General features: G+C 36.1%; 1 protein-coding gene across 2 annotated transcripts in view; it reads left to right on the top strand.

The window, feature by feature from the left end:
• The window catches only part of LOC585640 (von Willebrand factor A domain-containing protein 3A), a 33,848-nt gene that overhangs the window by 565 nt on the left and 11,712 nt on the right, over positions 1-21,571 (top strand). The window contains exons 2-27 of one of the 2 annotated variants that reach the window (XM_030984260.1): positions 668-793; positions 1,541-1,727; positions 2,560-2,684; positions 3,172-3,258; positions 3,737-3,791; positions 4,479-4,580; positions 5,034-5,140; positions 5,981-6,106; positions 6,703-6,811; positions 7,130-7,195; positions 7,727-7,858; positions 8,387-8,528; positions 9,000-9,103; positions 9,617-9,792; positions 10,457-10,576; positions 11,278-11,352; positions 11,919-12,013; positions 12,995-13,314; positions 13,670-13,714; positions 14,213-14,317; positions 14,814-14,901; positions 15,567-15,695; positions 16,681-16,781; positions 17,483-17,601; positions 17,923-17,956; positions 18,543-18,689. In XM_030984260.1, coding sequence (XP_030840120.1) covers positions 668-793; positions 1,541-1,727; positions 2,560-2,684; positions 3,172-3,258; positions 3,737-3,791; positions 4,479-4,580; positions 5,034-5,140; positions 5,981-6,106; positions 6,703-6,811; positions 7,130-7,195; positions 7,727-7,858; positions 8,387-8,528; positions 9,000-9,103; positions 9,617-9,792; positions 10,457-10,576; positions 11,278-11,352; positions 11,919-12,013; positions 12,995-13,314; positions 13,670-13,714; positions 14,213-14,317; positions 14,814-14,901; positions 15,567-15,695; positions 16,681-16,781; positions 17,483-17,601; positions 17,923-17,956; positions 18,543-18,689 — 3,022 coding nt within the window. Of the gene's footprint in view, positions 1-667; positions 794-1,540; positions 1,728-2,559; positions 2,685-3,171; positions 3,259-3,736; positions 3,792-4,478; positions 4,581-5,033; positions 5,141-5,214; positions 5,256-5,980; positions 6,107-6,702; positions 6,812-7,129; positions 7,196-7,726; positions 7,859-8,386; positions 8,529-8,999; positions 9,104-9,616; positions 9,793-10,456; positions 10,577-11,277; positions 11,353-11,918; positions 12,014-12,994; positions 13,315-13,669; positions 13,715-14,212; positions 14,318-14,813; positions 14,902-15,566; positions 15,696-16,680; positions 16,782-17,482; positions 17,602-17,922; positions 17,957-18,542; positions 18,690-21,571 lie in introns of those variants that run through there. The other variant, XM_030984259.1, reaches the window with a different exon arrangement.

Below are 21,571 nucleotides of genomic sequence, written 5' to 3'. Positions count from 1 at the left end.
ATAATCAATTTACCCTCAGAGCTGAGACAAGATGTGTGTAAAATCTAACTTCAAAATAATTAAATGGGGGAGGGTAAGACTAAGATAAAATGGATGGTTCAAGTAAAAGAGGAGAGAGAGAGAGAGAGAGAGAGAGAGCTAGGGAGGAGGAAAAAAAAGAAGGGGGGGGGGGGGGTACAGGTTGGATTGAATTGACAGAGTCAAGTCAAAACCTAAGCTAATCTAAGTCTTAAGGCTAGGAGAAAGGGGAAGAATGTGAGAAGAAAAAGATGACACAAGAATGTTTCATTTGATTGACAGGCGGTTATTAATTATAGCTGCTGCAGTGCTGGAATCAGACAGAAATAACTGTGGGTATGCATGATAAGGGGATTCTTAAATTGATTGAAACAACCTAATGTCGACCTTCCTCATGTACAGACGTTAATCCTTGTCGCACGCACAACAGGGGAATTAACCTGCAATTTTGCCACAATCTGGTTTGTCCCCAGTTTTTCTATTATATTTTATTTTCATCACAAAGCAGTGATGTTCTCAATCCCTTTTTATCAGATGTTTAAAAAAAATTGAAGTTATTTGCTGTTTGGGACTTAGTTTAATAATTAATATGTCATCTTTATTAAAGGAACATAACATTGATAAGCACGTATACCTTCTTCATCACCAGGCCTGGAACATCTAACACCTTTGATGTTGGCCAGTCAGCTGATGAAATATTTGATGTAAATGAGAGTGAAGGAGAAGAAGAAGGAGAAGAGGAAGAAGATGGAATTAGTGGCGATAAGAACTCCAGGTGAGCTTATATTTCCACTTTCATTCAAATGCAAATGGGTTAATTAAAGTAATCTTGACTTGCCCATATATCTAGGGCTATAGCCTATCTTAGGATAATACCATGAACTGGCAGACAGTGAATCGAAACTTCCTTAGTCAAAATAAAATAATCTAAAACTAGCTGGAAAATAGTGGGGAAAAACCCTAACAGAAAATATGTATTTATAAAATATATATACTTAAAAAAAATGATACTATTTTCAACTCTGAATACATTTTTCATCTGTCATTTGTTCCAAATCCTTAGCATAAGCATGTTCAGAAAAACAGAAAAATAATTATCTTGTTTTCTAGGAAATACCATAGAAATATTGAGAATGTACAGTATAGAAGAAATTGCATTACCTATGATAGTACAGAGAAATAGGAGTCACAATGAGCCATGTTCTAGATACAAATATAAACTAGCATTTGTGTTATGCATAAGGTCCCATTACCCATGGCTTCAATTTCTTTTATTGTGGTAAATGGTTAATGGGATATACATGTATCGTTCAAGATGTTAATTCTTTTGACACCAAACGTTCATCATGTTAACGTTAACAAAAAAAAAAGAACATATGTAACTGTTGGTTTCTTTTGATTAGCCTGTGGGCTTGTTGTTCAATCCTGACAAACTGTGCCTCGATAGAATATGGAATTGCTCTATGCAAGGAAACATCTCTTTGACTTGTCATAGCTCTTTTACAATACATTTTTCTTGCAGATCAAAAAGAAAGACTAACAGTACTTTCATGACCCAGACTCAATTGAGCGCGAGAGGAGGGACGCGCCAGAAGAGTCGCAGCAAGGCGCTGCAGGAGAGACCTCCGTGGGTCAAACCTTCAACAAAGAGGGCAGTACCAACACCCGACCTTATGGTGACTCATATCAACCAGACACATGATCAACTTGTAAGTAAACAAAAGACAAATAAACAAAAATGACTGCATTTTATATTTTGACCCTGGCCCAATACATGATTGATTCGTTTCACCCTAGAATTGTTTTATTTTCCAGCAATCACCACCCCCCTCCCTTCCCGTAAGAAAAAAATAGAGTGTTAACCTATTCTGTGTTTTATCTGATAGCATTTGGTTTGTTTATGTCTGAATCTCTTTAAATTTTGTTTTGTGGTTCGTTAACTTCATTTTATTCCTTTTGAAATATTCTCTGAAGGCTTGTTTAGCATTTACCTTAATTTATGATCTTATCAAGAAATTACATACTGCTGATCCAATCACAGGTGTGAGTTAGGATGTTTGTAAATGAAGGATTGTCTCTTGTTTGAGATGAAACGATTCTGAACATTTATTTCATGTTTATTGTCGATCATCATCAAATATAAACACATACCTTGCATTCCTGAAAAATAAAATCATCCAAAATTTTTCTCTAAACCACGCTTACATGAAGCAGTAATCAATACTGGAAAGAGAGCAATGTACTTTCAATAGATTGGTTTACTTACATACTACAATTTTGAACATACTTTTTAACAAAGGTTGTTCTTGTCAACTTGAAAGCTCGCCTGATTCTTGCCTGACATAAAAATTAATGCATGGAAATTGCAAACTGGATTCCAAGTATTGTTGTTCATTTATTAAAAACCGGTTCATAGAATATACCTCACACTCGGTCCCCAGGACAGAAACATGCATAAATTTGAATACATTAATAGTAAACCGGTCTCTTCCTCATTCATATATCACATTTCTGTCCTCTTACATCTGATTACCTTGAAAGCGTGCACGTGACATGTCTGCCATGTTCAACGAGGGGCAGACATCGGAAGACTGGTTGGCGAATCACTCCGTAGAACACTTCAAACTTACACTCAAGAATCTCTTAACCAAAGGACAGATTGTCAAGTAAGTTTGTTGTATTTTAATGTAACATAAAAATGCAGGTACAAGAATGAGTTGCTTTACCTTTGTTATCATTTTATTATTATATTTGTTATTAAATGTGTTATGATACTAATTTGACAATCTTTCACTATTTCTCAATACATTACACTTGATTGATACTTTTATTGAAGACATAATCCCTTGTTTGATTATATAGTAAAATACAAATTATACTGTAAGTGTAACTTAAACTAAGTAGGCAATGATATATTTTGTTATTAATCTGAAGCTGAAATAATCAGCAATTCAAATCTGTGTGGAAATGAATGAAGAGAAAGAAAGGCGATTCTAATCGATATGGAACTTAAGATCCTTTTGTATGATTGTTCATATTCTCTTAAGATATATATATAAGAGTTTTGTATTTTGAGATATGCATGGATGATGAAGAATTAAGATATTTCTTATCATTTTTACATGTTTCCTATGTTATTTCTTACACCTGCAGACAAAGTGGGATGAATCAGAGTGGCCCAGCAAGACACCTGCAGTTTGAAGCCAGTGCCGTCAATGAGTTTGAATACAAGCTGTATGAGTATGTATCATTTATACCCAGGTTTTGTCAAGTCTAGTAACACAGATAAGAAGATTTTTTATGATTAAGTGCACTCATTTTATATGAAAAAGATCATATATATGTTGGATATATAGGATTTATTGAAATCAAATCATATAAAAAACCAAGAACAAACAGTCCGTAGACTGACACCTGTCTTGGGTAATAGATAAAATTTAAATCAAGTATACACAATAAAATAGTAGTAACAAATACATAAATAAGTTACATAAGTTAAGATATCAAATAATTATCATCACTGAATATTGAAAAAAGGACATACATGTATAAACAATAACAACAATAAGTATACATCATTACAATTATAATAGAGTTATTATGATTATCACTTGATAATAAGTCATGTGTGTATGCTCTAAAGGGTACAGTAATATGAACATGCATGCTATTACACTGAAAACAAGTTAAACTGTGTTGTTCCTTATTTTTTTTGTAGGACCATTGAGATGTACCACAACAGGATCAAATGGTTACTGAAAGGAAGCAGAAAAGTAAGTTCTTAAATTTGAAGTCTGTAGTGCCTAAATATCCATCAGATCGAGAGCAGAACAAACACAGATATGAGAGTTAGTATTCTATATGTTGCTCATATTCATTGGGGGGGGGGGGGGGGTGAGGAGGATAGACATATTTCTTTTTAATTGTTTCATTTGCCCTCATTTCGGGCTGACTTTTCGGGCTGATGTGCAAAGTCAAAAGATCACATGACTTTGTAACGGTAGGTCCGATTTTTAAAAGATTTATTTCAAAAGATGGGCAAGACTCAAAAGGTTAAAGAGCCACTATAATAGCGTGTAAATTGCATTATGTTGTGTTTCTCCTGGGTAAATGCAAAATAAGAACAATACTTTGAAAACCAAAATTTGTGTCTTATTAGAGTCATAAATCTGGTCAGTTCTTCTCTATGGTTGTAAGTGTAGGACAATATCAAAACGAAGAGTTTGAAGGAAGAATAGAGGCTACAGTGACCCGGTTCTTAAGAAAGATCATGAATACTGGTTTATCTTGGACAGAAAAGATAACAAATTAAGACTAGCAGATAATAGACATATATTGGATGGCCATGACCGCTGATGTCTGTAACAGACCTGGCACCTGGTGATGATACTGCATGCATGTGTGTGTATCTTTTCAATAACAAGATAAATTATTAAATGTGTGATTGTTTTCTTGTTTAGACATTTGGAATGGTAAAGGGACGCAAGATTGCCATTCTCGTTGACAGTTCAGATGCAAACACGGGCTTTGGTAGAATATCAATCTTCAGACAAGCACTCACGGTAAGCAATAAAACTTAGCAGATTTCTTCAGAATCACAAGAACAGTGCAATAGTCACATTCGGAAGTATAATCTACTTTAGGTGTGAGTTCTCTGCATTTAAGTCTAATATCAGAGCAACGATCATTAGTGAATATTCTTTGAAAATTTTGTACATAATACATTTATAGTTTATAGATGTAGATACGAATATTCCAAACAATTCTCTTTTGTTGAAGAAAACTGGGTTCTCAGCATTCTTCAGAAAAGTTATCCATTATATGCTCATGTGGAGTAAATTTGCGGATTTTTTGCATATCTTGAATCATTTCACCTGAAATATTAATATGACTTGTAATTTAGATTTTGACTCCTTGACAGCAAGCTTACCCATATCGATTCCCTCAATGATAATGTAGTGAAGGATTCTTTAATGGCAATTTGGTATATTTTTTTTGCTGATCTCTCTCTTCAGGAGTTGATTGATGAACAGCTTCATGACAGGGAGATGCTCCATTTTGTATCATTTGGGACTGAAGTAGACTCTTTATGGGACAGACCAAGATTTGTCAACATTAGAATGTAAGTTATTAGTGAAACAGTATTAGCTTGAAAATGTGAGTGTATGTGTAGTTGCAATCTGGTGATAAAAAGTAGACTGTCTATGGAACAGACCAAGATTTGTCAACATCAGAATGTAAGTTGTTAGTAAAATGGTATTAGCTTGACAATTTGAGTATTTGTGTAATTGCAAGAAAACTTTGGGAAGACTGGTGACAAAATTATATGTTTATTTTAAGACAACTCAACATTCATTGTACACTAAACAGGATGATTATTGTTCTCCATTGTGGTGTAAAATTACGCGATGATATAAATTGATAAGCAAGTTGTAAACAAGACAATAATTTTTTTTTAAAGCATAAGTACACATTTTGAGCTGTTAATTACTCTGAACCAGGTACCAATTTGATTTGGAAGCTGCTGAGTAAGGTTTCTTGAATGCTGTCATATGTCATGAAATATGTAGTAACCATTCAAAACTAGTTAGTATTATCTGAACTATTTTACTTATTTAATGTGTAAAAGGAGTTACAAATCATTGCAAAACCTGACATATATAAATGTTTAAAAATAGGAGGCGCAATGGCTCAGTGGTAGAGCAGTGGTCTCGTAACCTGGAGGCCCCAGGTTCTAAACCAAGTTGCTGCGCATACTGCCGTTTTGTAAGGCATTATTCCTCATTACCAAGTCCCTCTGAGAGGACTTAAAGACTGTTCCCTGGTTGCTTACCCACAAGCATACACATGCTTTCTTGGCAGTCAGGTAAAACAAACAAACAAACGAACAAACAAACATACAAACAAACAAACCAACATTTTCAATTGAAATAGCACTGTCTTTGTTGATTCATGTGACTAGGTTGGATGAAGCCCGGGCTTGGGTCAACCGGATCCAAAGCAGTGGGGGATGCAACCTGATGGCAGCCCTCAAGAAGATCTTGAAGACCAAGGATATAGACTCTATCGTCGTGGTCCTAGGAAGCTGGTAAGACCCATAGTCATGGAAAATCTTAACATTTCATCTGTTGACCCCATCTGTACCTCTAAATGGCAAACCATTTTTTTTCCTTCTGAATTACCATTGAAATGGTAAATTTTAAGGTGGAATTCTTTGATACTTTTTTCTTCATATCACATAATGCATTTGCCAGAAAGTGCAGATCTCGCTCCAAATGCGCATGTAACCATGTACAACACCGCACATGTTAATTTATGGGTTGCAATTACCTCCCATGATATAGGAATGCTTTACATGTATATCCTTGATTGATCTTTGTTTTGTTCGTAAATTCAAGTTGATAAGCCTCTTCTTAAAAAAATCAGCAATTGGATTCAAGAAGTGCAGGAAACTGAATCAAGTTTTTGACTCCTCCAAGTAGAATTTTGTGACAATCCAGTAGTTCTGATGTAGAAAAATAAATCACCATTTATGCTTCTCCCCTCCCAAAGCATCTAATTTCATTAAATAAACAGTAAAATATTGATGCAAAATGCAGTGGAAAGTTAGTAAGAATATACTTGAGTTATTGCTTCTGCTGATTGATTATCTTCTTATTTTTTCTCTCCCATTTTTGTGATAAGTGCGGACCAAAATTCTGACGTCCTGGTGGATTATGTCTCTCAGACTATCTGTGGAGGAAGAATTCCTTTGCATTGCATAGCGTTTGACTGCAACAACCATCTTACAAATGTAAGTAGACACCTGTCATAGGGAATGTGGATTAGACGAACCAAGCTACTTTGGTTCAAATTGTCAGGATTATTCATTAAAAAGTCTTTAAGAGTGAAAAGTGCATCACTCATTATAACAATGGTAACAATTAATTTTCAGTGCATTCTAAACAATTTTTTAATGATGGAATTATATCACATAGTATCTAGCTGTTGAAGAAAGATGAACTGAAAATTTTACATAGAATAATAGTTATCTATAGATAGCCATTCACAATGAGTGAATATCTGTGTTGTATATCCATGACTATTTCTTGCTCATTTTTATCAATTTCAGTTGTCACTGCGAAAGTTAGCTGAAGCATCAGATGGACGCTATCATGTGTACTCCTCTGGGGCTGAGGTAAGGATCTTATTTCATAGCTCTTCTTTCAAAGTGCAAGATGGAAACTTACATGTTTATACTGTACTCTAAGAGTAGAAATGAATAGTGAACTTGAGTGATAGTTTTAGTGTACTAACTACATATCTCTTTAGGCATTGTACATCATAATGACAAAGTAAACATTTAGAATCATCAGTATAATGCTAGACATACAAACCAATAAATTTGTTATATTGGTATATGAGCCAATTTCTGTTAGTAAATGGCAATCTTGAGTAACGGTAAACGAGAAGAAACAATAATTACGAGCAATTACAAGCTCTTTGTCTGAATTTATACAAAGAAAAGAAGTTTGGTAAGCCATACTCTGGTATTGTTTGAGAATATCTATATGGTTCAAAGTTATTTTTTTATCAAAGTTTTAATCATAGCTTGTCTGCTCTGATGGGATTTCAGGTAGGTTGTTGGCACTACCATACATGTTTGGAACTAGTTTTTCCTAGAAAAATGTATATTTTGTCTCATATGTTATAATATTTGTCACTCCAGGAACAAATCTATACAGGCACAGACATCACAACATTACTGAGAGAGATCAAGAGAGCTCAGGACGTCATCAACAAGATCGCTGAGATGAGGCAAGGTATGATGGGAGATGCTCTCGTTAGCATCCTCAATGAGGTAAGACATTACTAAATTGTGCAGATTCACTTTTAAAAATACCCTTGGCAACCAAGAAATGGGTTATTTAGGTAGCTTCAAGACATAAAATTAGCATGTAAAGACACATCTAGAAACTTTGGAAGTACATCTTAACTCCTTTCATCAGAATGATCTGACTGATAGTTTCTGTATCTAGCCTATATCGCAATTGTAAAGGAAGATACATCCTAATGTTATAGATACAGATCTGCTTTCATGCGGTTTTGGCAAATGTGATTTTGCTTTCTGGGTACATGTATGTCCTTGATTGCCACTACACTTTGCAAACCTGCATTAGTTTTCCTTCCACTTGGCTCCCATCAGGACACTTATGCTCCACCATTGTTTTTAGTGGTTGATATTTTAAGGTAAGAATTACCCTCATGAATGTTTAATTTTATTTAATTCTCCCTCCAGTACAGATTCTCATATGTTTTAGTAAAAGAGAGTCCTTTCAAATTCAATATTTTCTCTGCTATTTTTTAAAAATGTCAATTTTGAAATCAGATATCCCTAGAAGTTCAGAAGCTACCCCAGTCTCGGTTCCTACCCAGACCTCCTAACCATGCCGGTGCACTCACCATCGATGAACCAGCTTCATTCATTCCCAAGGCATCTCATGACTGGCTCCTACAGAACGGACTCAAAGGTGAGCTTCCATCATTATCAATCTCTATAGAAAACCAATAATTTTATCTACCCATTCTTTCATATCATTAAAAAATGATTGATTTGTTATTTTTTGTGCCATGCCTCCACTACCAACTTGCTGGAGGCATTATTCTGTTCATGAAACGGTTTATATTTATATAATATATCATTGTTGTATTTTTACCATCTTCATGAATCTTTTGATCAATCTCACAATTGCAACAACCTCCAAGCTGCATACTAACTTCACATAGTTCTAATGTCTACTTGTTGCTGTTACAAATTACCACTGTTTATCCTTGCTGATGATCCTACATGTATTTACCTAAATTCAGTTCTTAATTACAAAGTTTATGCCTTGATCATTACTTTATGCATCATCACTTTGAGAGAGAAATTGTCATGACTACCGGTACCAGATTTCTGTATAGACATGTATTGAATTATCTCTTGACTTCTCCCGTTACAGCCAAGAGGTTGACATTGTATCAGGTGCTGGCCCCCAATGCCTTTGCACCCATTGAAGAGTTCATACCAATCATCAGGAAATCTGTACGATCACAGACACATGAAGTAAGTTCATATATCATTTTCCATAAATATATCTTCACAATATTGTAAAGAGAACATTATCTCATTTCCTATCAGATGCCTATCATCTTCATTTTCTACAAAGAGAAAGATAGATATGTATTGATAGAAGAGCTTATTTATCAGAGGTTTATACAGTTCAAGTATTCTTAAATTCTCCTCACAATAGAAATATATTAGATTGTTTTAGGCTTTGTTGTAACAAGTAGGTGTATTGATGTTCCTGTCATGTATTATGATGCTTTAAGTAGAATTAACTGTCTTTTTTTGTTTTTTGGGGGGGCATGTTTAAAAACATATGCTACGTTGGCTTTTTTTCCCCTCTTTCATACTTGTTTCTCGATTGTCTGCTGATATTCCAGTGGTTTATTTTGAATGCTTTGAGTAGAATTATCTGTCTTGTTTGTTTTGGGGGGCCATTGTTTAAAAACATATGCTACATTGGCCTTTTTCCCCCCTCTTTCATATTTTTTTCTTGTTTGTTTTGCATTGCAGAAAGCGATGACCCAGTTTGAGTGGCACGATGGAAGCATCAAGAACGTACACGTGGATCCTACTCTCCTCTACGACTACCAGAAGCAGCTTGGAGCCATGGTGAAGCTCTATGAGAGGAGGATCGATTGGCTCTCCAAGGACAGTAGAAGACTCTTTGGTACCATCACAGAGAAAAGGTAAGTATTGTCTTGGGGGGGGGGGGGGGGGGGGGTTTCACAAACCTTTTTTCAATGACAAATATAAAAAAATCAGTGAAAAATCTGCTGATAACCAATCAGAAGCAAAGATTTCAGTAGCTTATAACACTAATTGTCATTTGTCACTGATGACAAGTTTTGTGAAACGCCCTCCCTGGTGTGATGGTGTGGTGTATTGGTGACCTTTTCATTGTCTCCAGGATCTTTCTTGTCAAAGATACAGGGTTAGGGCTATATAGGTACAGTGTTTGGTCTATGGTTGAAGGTAGGAATTTGATGACTTCTTTCCTGGGAGAGAGAAAAGAGACAGAGAGAGAGGGAGGGAGAAATAGAGAGAGAGGGATAGAAAGGAGAGAGAGAGAGAGAGAGAGAGAGAGAGATGGAGAGGGGGAGACAGAGAGAGAGAGAGAGAGAGAGAGAGGAAGAGGGAAGAGAGAGAGAGACAGACAGACAGAGAGGAGAGGAGAGACAGAGAGGGAGGGAGCGAGATAATTATATGTACAAATATACTTTGTAATAAAGAATAAAGAGCATTTTAGTGTAAAGCCATCGCCATATAATGCTCTGTTTCTTGTTGTTACAAAGAACATTACATAAGTCTAACTTTCTACATGATACTTACTTGGTTTGTTCTTCTTTCTAGGGTTGTGATCTTGATAGATCTGTCTCTATCCAACGTGAACTATCTGGTCCACATCCAGCATTCAGTCAGGTTACTCCTAGAACAACAGCTAGCAAACAAAGAAGCCTTCAACATCATTGGGTAAGAACCTGCTTTAGTGACCACCTGTCTACAAGGACCACATTTTTTGTTTCCCTTGAAAAGGTTTTTTCAGTGAAACATATACTAAAGGAACCTGTCTACACAGACCACCTGTCTACAAAGACCACTTTTTGTGTTTCCCGTGGGCGGTCGATGTAGACAGGTTTGATTTTATAATATTATGACAGTATCAAGATTTCTTGAATAGAATAGAGATTATTCTCTTGCATCATTCTCGCAACCATGCTTCCTTTATCATTTGATGTGGTTGTTGTGTCATCATATGGGAATATATTAACATCATTATGTAAAACATTTATAAAGACTCTGTAAAACATATATATATGTAAAACCTTTATTATAGAGACTAATAGATAGTAAATGTGATGAGACTTTCAGGTCAAAAAAAATATCCAAAATGATCAAAATTGTAAGTAATCTGACATGAGAATGTAAGTTTGATAAGAAATGTATAATGTATGATGACCGGGGTTATAGTGTTGGAGCGCCAAGAGCCTCAAGGCACGGCAGACATGTGCGCTATATAAAAAGCTACCATTATTATATTCTATGTGTAAAATTTACAAAGGTTACAAAGTCAGTGAGGGAATGAGTTTACTGCACTATACAAAACTATTAGTGTTACAGTTGTTGTTTTAAAGATCCGATAGATTAAACTAATTTCATTTATCTTCTCCTAGGTTTGGCAGCACAGCTCGTGCCTGGAGACCATGTTTGCAGGAACCTACAGTAGCGAACCTGCAGAATGCATGGAAGTAAGTGCAGAATCTTTTCTTTTGACAAGAATAATCAGGGTCCTGTTGCATAAAACTTACCATTGATGGGAACTTCCATGGAATACTTGATTTTGATTGGCTGTTGAGCAATGTTACCATGGTAGTTACCATTGATAGCAGAGTTACCATTAATGGTTAGTTTTATGCAACAGGTCCCAGAAATCAAAGTGAACTTCAAACTGCATGGATGATAATGTCACTTGTGAATGAAGAATTTGTGGTGATATTTTCTTTGATGGAGTTTTTAAAATTCATCATAAAAAAATTGCCATTGAAGAAGGCATATGTGACAAAGATGTATGCATATATCCAAGCCATTTTAACAGTTACCCACATGATTATGTTGCCTTCGTTAATGGACAACAAAACAAAACAAAACAAAACATAACAAGTCATTACAAGTCATAGTAAAGTGAAATGTCAGAAAAACCCTGAAATCTGTGAAAGCATCAGTGGACATTTGCCATTTTGCCCGATGAAGAGAAAGAAAATTGAAATAGAGGTAATAAGTATGATTAATGGTTTTTATTATTGTCATGTTTCAGGTGGGTACTTGGTTTGGAGTGCAATGGTAGCAGGAACTTCCTAGCAGCTCTGAGAATGGCACTGGAGAATGAAGAGGACAGAAAAAAACAGTCAGGTATGTTCCGTTGATATTCCCATGTAATCTACATAATAATATATCTGTACTCAATAAAAAATTAATTGATTGGATCTCTCAATGTATGATGATTCTTTTTCATCCATTGAAGATGGTTTCATTTTCAATCGAACTTATAATTCAATTAGGTTACATGAGAACTCTCAGGTTCAGTCTTACCCATGCTGAGATATATATATATATATATATATATATATATATGATGTAAGCAACAGTATGAACCCACTGAGCTTGGACTCAATCATCTAATTATGCTATTCATTCACAGATGTTTTGTCATTCTAATGGTTGGAGGTCTGAACTTATTTACCAGTAGTCTCCGAGACCAGGCCTTGGTCTGGTCTGTTTTAAGGCAACTCTGCCTAGACACTCCTGATTCCAGTAGACCCTTGAACCAATTTCACTGTAGACCAACATCAGTTCTATTACCTGAGCACCCTTTTCTATTCATTACACTACACACTGAATGTAAAAATTCCTAGAACATGACTTATCAAAAATAATATTGCTAGTGATATTCGTTGTCTCGTAATGTATGGTCAACAAGGGATCCAAATGATCACAACGTTTTGTATAAAATACGCTTGCTTACATCATATTTTATCACCTGACGAAGTGATGCAGTGGCACACGAAACGTTGTGATCTTTTAGATCCATTGTTGACCATACATTAAGACACAAACGAATATCACAAGCGATATTACTTTTGATACTATATCCGCAATGAGTAATATATTTAGAAACATGTCTTATGTCAGAAGAACATGTTACTGATTCCACTATTCCATCCATTCTGTGCCTCTAGTTGTTGGAGGTCTGTACCTCTTCACCAGCAGTATCCCAGACCAGGCCTCCTTTTTTATTCATTACAATACACACTGAATGTAAAAACATGACTTAAATGCCAGCTAGGAGATCCTGCAACTGATTCCACTGTCCCATCCATTCTATCCCTCTAGTGGTTGGAGGTCTCTATCTCTTCACCAGCGGCATCCCAGACCAGGCCTCGGACGTCATCTGTTCCTTCATGGAGGAGGCCTCGGCCGGCCAATCCACCAAGGTCCATTCCATCCTATTCAACGTCGACGACTACGACAACGCTGAGGGCGCTAACCCCGGTCGCTACGCCAACATCACACAGACGGCCGAGTGCCTGCGAACCCTGGGTCACGTGACAGGTGGGCGGTTCCATTGGTTCCGCGAGACGGGGATCATCGAGAGTGACGATATCAAGTTGATACTGTGTGAAATGGACAAAGCAGTCAACTACTCCCAAAAAGTAAGAGTAGCATTTTTAAAAGAAATTCTGAATATGTTGATTGAAGGATGATTCAACCCATCGCCTATGGGAACTGGGTGGTCCCTGTATAAAGCCTATGGGACTTTGACAATGCAGTAGTCAGCAGGTTAATAGAATATGGATTAATTGTACTCACATCATTGCGGTGAATTAATAAAAGAGTAGACTCTATTTTGATTTAAAACAATGTCACAGAGTAAACTCCTCGCGACTCGCGAGTATATTGTACAAATACCTTCTGAGTTTAAGACTACAGATGTGCTATACAAACTTTGATTTTTTTTTCTTTCATTTCTGATGTCATCTTTTCCCCCCATATAATCTATTTCAACAGTGTGCAATGCTGGTGGAATCTGTGAAAAGGAGGTCACCAAAATATGTAAGTACTATGAAACTTAATACTCCATATGTCAAATATACAATTTAACTACATGTAGCAGTTAATTTTTGTTTCTCTCTTTTTGTGTAGGATTTTTTTCAAGCGTATTCATAGTGGCAACAGAGTTTCGGAAGGATCTCTTCTCATCTAGCTTGCATTGAGTGTATCTAATCATTCTAATAGTACATGCCATGGTTATGCTTTACACATTTTGATTTTAGTTCATAAGTTTATTGTCATGGTATCAGAAAGTCGGTTTCAAGATAAAGCCATGCAACTTCATCGCTATTTTCAGTCAGTAAAACAAAAAAAATCAACCAAATATTTTCCATGTTGACAGAATGCATGAAACATTAATACATTAGTACTAAATCTACTGCGAGACAAGTTCTCAATTACCGGTAACACAAATCTTGACTTTCATTACCTATAAAACCTTCCAACAGGACAAAACCTTTGAAAATATGATTAAATGATTATGTTTTTGTTTTCCTTCAGGATAACAAGAACACAGAGGACACTAAGATGCTTCCTATGAGACCTTCATCGGCCAAGAAAGCTCTGATAGCTCCTAAACACACTGAACTCAGCTTGGCTAGATTGGTAAGATATAATAATAGCTCACATTTATAATGCGCCTAATACTTTGTTTCTAGGCGCTGTACATATTATTACCCCGGTCATCGGATTCAGGCGTACCAGCAAACAATGACTGTACATTCTTCACTCCCTGGGAGCATTCCGGCCAGTTGCCATTTGACAAGTGCCACTTGCTCATCCAACCACATTAACTTTCGCATCCTACCCTGTACCCATTTAACACTTGGGTGGAGAGTGGCAAATGTAGATTAACGTCTTGCCAAAGGACATTAGTGTCGCAGCGGGACTCAAATCCATGTACCTTAATGATCTGCAGTCGGGTGACTTATCCACTAGACCACAACACCTCTACAGACCACAACACCTTTACCTATACCTATGTACCTATATTACCTATGTAGAGTAAATATTTAGATGTATTTGGTAAGATAGAACTCAGCTTGTTGCAACATGACATTGTAAATCTTTTTGCAATTGATTGATAAATTTATTTCTGCAGCAAATTCAAGACAACAAGGAGAGAGAAGAGAGAAGGACAATAGCATGGAGACCGAGCAGTGCCTCTAAGAAGGCTCTGGTACCTACACGTAAGTCAGGGGAAGGATGCACATATGTAAGAAGGTTTTTTAAGCCTATCTGCACTAGTTTGGCCAGGAGGGATTAGACCTCCCTGCATGGTCGCTGACAGCTCTCAATCAACTCTCAATTAACATAAGAAAAAAGGGAACATGGGAGATTAACGGTCACCGTTTAGGCTTTGTTTGTTATATAGAGGGCACAAGTAGCTATAAATAGTGCATTGGGGCTTTAACAGGCTTAGGTATTGTTTGTTATATAGAGGGCACAAGTGGCTATATTTAGTGCAGTGGGGCTTTAACAGGCGTCCATCAGTCGTATGTGTTTATGTATGTCTGTGGGCCAACCTTTTACGTCACCATCTCAGTTTTGAACAGGGGTCAATCAGAGTCAGTTTGTAGGCAAAGACAGAGAGATGAGTGTACCGTTGATGCAGCAATACAGCTTGGCTAATATATTTCTTATCATTTTGTATTTAATCCTTGAAATATTTGGTAGGTTTAGAAATACCCAGAACTTCAGCATGAAGCAGACTTTGTTTTATGATGTGGGACCAAGTGCAGATCTACCAATTTGTATTCTTATATCAGTTACATATTTTATTAAAGTGTATTTTTGTATTTTACCCCAAATCTCCCCATTGTCAAATTTCTGTTATTCCCCTCTTTGCTAACAGCTCCAGAACCAGTAGTGAACCCACACAGAGGCAATCACCTTTCTAAGAACAGCAATGAAAAAGAGAAGAAGAAACGCCCTACCAGCGCCAAGAAACAACCCTTCTACACAGAAAACAAGAATGACGTTGGTGAGTATATACTCCACAAATTCACAGATTTATGTTTAGACCTGGCCCTGTCTTACCAAGAGTTGCAATAGTGATCTGGATGCAACGTAAATCTTACAATTAGTCTCTAATACCGTATCTCTTTCATACAAAGTTGCAATCTGTATCTGTATCTGTCCGTGACATACAATCACGAGCATCTGGTTGTCGCAAGACAGGGCGCTGATATGATATTCCCTTTTCAACCTTAAGGCTTCTTTTCAATATCAGATGAAAGCAACCATTATGAAGCAGTGTTGTAGTCGAGTTTGGCCTCAAAGTTATATTTTAGTGGCCTTGACCTCAGACCGGCTTATGTGTACAAACTCTATGGAAGGTTATATTTTACAGCAACCTGGTGACTCCAAACTGTTGCCTCTGACTACATCACTGATATTAAGATACCTTCTTATTTTTATAATGAATTTAGTGGAATATGAAGTAGAATTGATCAATAGAAAAATAGGACAGTATATAGCTTGTGCTTCAATAGATAAGTTTATGAAGAAACGTTCCATGAGCTCTGTGTGGACAAATTTTGTTTTTCAAGTATGCAGGGGAGTCATGGTATGGTGGATATACATGCTAGTGTGAAAAACAAAAAACAAAAAACATTTTTTATTTTAGGTTCTTCAAGAAGTCATGGCATATTTGTAACTTGAAATGTGATGTTGATAATAGACATCCAAGTATTTCATCTCATACTCTTTGATCTGCTTGGGCTTATGGTACACTCAATTCTGCTTTAGTGATCACCTGTATAGAAAGACCACCTGTCTACAAAGACCACATTTTTTGTTTCCCTTGAAAATGGTTTCTCATTGAAACATGTACTAAACAAACCTGTACTTAAAGACCACCTGCCTATAATGACCACTTTTCTTGTCTTCCTTGGGTGGTCTTTATAGACAGGTTTCACTGTATCATAATTGGTCCTTTCTTTCCTTTTCTTTCCTACCTCCATCAGGCACCGTGTACAAACAGTATCCCGAAGGGAAGAAAGGAGGGAAGAAGATGGTTCCGCATCCTTCTGTTCCAGACAGGGAGGATATCATGACATCTAACCTGGTAGGCACAGTAATCCATAACCTGCTTTAGTGACCATCCGTCTACAAAGACTACCTATCTAAAAAGACCACCTGTCAACAAAGACCACTTTTGTTTCCCTTGAAAATGGTTTCCCTTTCATTGAAACATGCTCTAAAGGAACTTGTCTACAAATTCCACCTGTCTACAAAGACCATATTTTTTGTTTCGCTCGAAAATGGTTTCTCATTGAAACATGTACTAAAGGAACCTGTCTACAAAGACCAAATTTGTTGTTTCCCTTGAAAATGGTTTCTCATTGAAACATGTTCTAAAGGAACTTGTCTACAAAAGCCAAATTTTGTGTTTCCCTTGAAAATGGTTTCTCATTGAACCATGTTCTAAAGGAACCCGTCTACAAAGTTCTTTCCCTTGAAAATGGTTTCCCTCTCATTGAAACATGTTCTAAAGGAACTTGTCTACAAAGATCACTTTTTGTGTTTCCCTTGGGTGGTTGCTATAGACAGGTTTGACTGTATCTGTCTTTTCCTACCTTGTGACTTGTAGATCTATAAGTCTGCTGTTGTTGATACCCTTTTAACACAAATTTGTAAACGTTTGTAAACGTAGCATTTATGCAAAGGCTAACAATGAGCTGTTGGGAAGGCATTCCTACTATTAAAGACCACTGCTTATGGTATTTGATGATATCTTGATATCCCTGATCCTTGTATTTTTAACAGTGGTTGAAGAAGTACTGCTTAGCCAAGTTACGTCTCGATCTTTCCAAGCTAGTCTCGGGTCCAGACTGTGCCCATGCAAAGCGCCATATCAACACACTCAACAAAACTGTATCGGCCAAGTGAGTATTGAAAGCATACATTTGTAACATATTTGAAGGAATAGCTCATCTTTTCTATAGCTACTGTACAGCATGGGACTGTAATGAGGGTGACTGAGGGTGAAATAGAAGGATCGATGCAGAGTGCAATTATTTGTAAAATTGAGCTCTGTTCTAATACAGAGGAAGAAGTAATCAAAAGACATCCTGATTTGTCAATGATACAGCCTTATGAATATGTGTTTGTTTACATTAGTCTTTAGTGAAGGTAGAACATTTTCTCCACAACTTTCTCTGTATTTGAATGAATAAAAAGCATTTCATCTTTGATTTTATTTGCAGGTATTGCACGATATTTCCAAGTGTTAATATCAAGGTGAGTTATTAATTTCTCCTGTAATTTTAAAGTGATTTTCAAATAATTCATATCATATCTTCATATGGAAAATTTTGATTATATTACATGTACTTGTTTTGTAAAAATGGAAGTTTACATCCAGATTGAATCAGGACCATGGAAAAAATGTACAAAATGGAGTATTAGAATATGCAAGTTTCAGCTATGAAATAAATATTTTCAGAGTTTTGCCTACAACTAATTTATCTCTTCCAGAGTTACTTTCTCCAATCTATCTATCTTTGGATGAAAATTGTTATTATGAAATTTGAAAATAATTCTAATATGTAAATAAATATTTAAAAAAAAAGATTTGTAGACATATAATGCCAATTTCACTTAAAGCCTATCTGCACTAGTTTGGCCAAGAGGGATTAGAGCTCCCAGCGTGGTCACCGGCAGGTGGTTATCTCATCAAACCAGCTCTCAATTAACATAAGAAAAAGGGGACCATGGGGGATCAACGGGTACCGCTTAGGCATTGTTGGCTATATATAGAGGACGCAAGTAGCTACAAGTAGTGCAGTCCTGCTTTAAACCCATTCTCCATCATTTTTGTCTCCAGGGGAAAGTGAAGCATCTTCAGCTCCAGGTCCATGAGCTCCTGGAGTATGAGCAGCAGGTGGAGTCTGTTCTCAGGAGGTATCTACGCAGGCTCCAGTGGCTCCTGGGAGCGAGCAGGAGAACGTTTGGCACCGTCGTGGAGAAGAGGGTATGTATATATATGTGAAAGATTATGTAGGTGCCATAATTTAGATATTGCCATCTTGTAAAATCTCTCTTGTTCTCTCATTCGTCTGACTGGCGCCTTAATATTTGAACCCGTGATCTGACTTGCTCCATACGCTTCTCAGCTCTGTCCTCTTTACTTTGCTCCCACAACACTCACATGTCGCAAAGGTCATTCACCTCGTAATAAGTTCTCACGTGTATCTCAGGTGTAAATACTAGCAAATTGTCACGGTGCATTGCACTTACTCAATACAGCTACACAGTTCAACTAAGACAGGTCAATCGATGAAAAACTGGTTATAATCTGTCTAAAACAAACTTTAATTCTGCTTTCTTCTCATCGAAACATTCTCCATGCAAACAAATGCGTTCTCTAGTGACCTATCCCATGATTCATGTCCAGTATTCAAGTAAATAGAGCACTTTCTTGACAGAAAAAGAAGGTTGAAAGACCATTTGGTTTCCCGGGTTCATATCGTCAGCCCTATCTAATTATATACAGTGTCTAAACTTCGCCACAAGGTGGCGCTCTTCACAAGTTCTGGTTTGTTTGGAAGTTACATTTCCGGCCCCTTAATTTTCAATATAAATCACTTGGAAATTACCATTCTATAACACTTAATCAATAAACATTAACATACAACGGAAACTCGGTTGAACGAAGTCCAATAAAAACAACATTCCTGTCAAAACTTGGGAATTAAGGGCCCCAAAGACCTTGTTACACTGAGCTTCCAATGTACTCAAACACAAATGCCAATAAAATGATCCTAAATCTCTAGCTCACTCATCAATCTACCAACAAATTACTGTAGCCTATCGGCGTATAACTAAAACCTAATTACTCATGTAATGCACAGTGATAATCAATAAAGCAAGTCACAAACTGTGACGGTGATACTGATTTCCTAAAATAGGTTTTTCGCAACAACAAATACAGAACGCTTTTAAACTGATAAAACTGTCAAGTGTTAACTGTCCTTGGTATACACGTACTGTTCATCCTGCCAAATGATTGGAACTTCACAATCTATCTATACCACTCATAATAGAGCGAATAACAACTTACAACATAGCTGCAATTTTTCTATGAACCGAAAGCCAATACTCGCTTCGTAACAACACGGATGCTATTTTTTATTTGGCATACCTGACATACATGTATACAAGGCTCAATGAAACAATACATGTACTAAATAATCAAAACTACCAAGAATATTTTCTTAACTATCTCTGTGTCATGTTACATCTAACATTATAACGTATCTACCAAGAATAAATGGCATGTATAAAAAACAATCAATAAAAAAAAAAAATTGTTTCAAAAAACAATAATGCACATAATAATTTTTGACTCATGTTTATAGCAAAATACCATAACACAATGGCAATATTATTGTCTTTATCGTTTGCATAATGAAACACCTTGATGTTTGCAATTTCAACTGAATTAAATTCATGCACTTTGCATTGAACAACATGAAAGTCGTTAAAAACAACACCTCTTAACACTTTCAAGACAACTGGCAATGTCTTGTGGTCTGAATATATAACTTTTGATTCAAAACTCAGATACACACTGCATTTGCCTTTACTGTGAGCATATGGCATTTAATACCCAGAATCTTAAAAAGAAAAACAACCCTTACAATCCTCATGTTGGCAACACATCAAGAAACCCAAATCATGATTTACAGAACATTGCTAACCTTCTAAACTTATTGTCATGGTTTCCAAAATATGTCTGTTGATTTCAAAGATATTACAACTTATCAGAATCATGCACAAGTTGTATTAAAAGGAACAAATTATCATTACAAAAAAAGATGTTCCATTTAGTCCTCAAAAATGTCTGTCAACTTGCTTGGAAATTCCTTGATTAAAGATACATGTACAGTGTATGTAAATTACACTGAAAAACCAAAGCGAAATGAAATACTGTACTGGTATGTGTGACAATTAGCTGTTTGATACTCTATATTTTAGTGGTTATACATGAATACCAAAATTTCTTTAGTGACTGCCATTTTATCCAAATTTTGCCCCCCAAAATACTCAAAAATGCAATTCAGAAATGTCTTCATTCCAAAATACGTCAGTCATAAATTTTGAAAAACGAGTAGACCTGTTTCCAAGCAACAACAAGAAATCAATCTTACAAGCATTAATCAATTATTGTGAAATGTAGCATGATATAAATAACTTGTATGAATTTCCTTTTGCTCTTTAACTTTACATCAAAACAAATGATGGGATTGGTACAGTACACCAAACTTAGACAAATTTGTTTCCAAAAAACAATTATAACTTTCATGCATCTTAAACAGAGTTTCTTTCAGTCTTCTGTTAGAGTTTTTTCATAGTTCTGTTCAAACAAGCGTAGCACAATTATGTCCATGTCCACTTGGCTCGCTAATATTATCAGACCTCAATGTTATGGCTCCATATGCACAGGATTACAGTACATACTTTCAGTCTCTCCATGTAAACTTGAGCCTATCGCGATAAACGTGCTCCTCTCTTCGCGAAAGAATCAAAGTGAGCTCTTGATGGTCATCAAATTTCAAAACAAACGTGATGATATCCAAATCCAGGCACAACTGGCTTTTCAAATGTAATTCCTTGTGGTATTAAAACCAATTTTATAAACTTTAAACGTTGTAGAAATGCTTCCTTTTCACAAATTATGTTTTGCAAATCAAAACATATTTGTTTTCATTAATGGCAAATTGCATTGATCCAATTTCAGCTGAACGGTGATACAAGCGATTCACAAAAGATAAAAAATTAAAATAGGCTCCAATATCAACAAAGCAAATGGTTTCCAAAAACGATTTCACATTGATCCAATTTTAGCTGAGC

Source organism: Strongylocentrotus purpuratus, unplaced genomic scaffold (genome assembly GCF_000002235.5).
Source record: "Strongylocentrotus purpuratus isolate Spur 01 unplaced genomic scaffold, Spur_5.0 spur5_scaffold_14, whole genome shotgun sequence".
Classification (NCBI taxonomy): domain Eukaryota; kingdom Metazoa; phylum Echinodermata; class Echinoidea; order Camarodonta; family Strongylocentrotidae; genus Strongylocentrotus; species Strongylocentrotus purpuratus.
The sequence above is the reverse complement of the archived record's forward strand: the minus strand, read 5'-3'. Positions and strand labels throughout refer to the sequence as shown.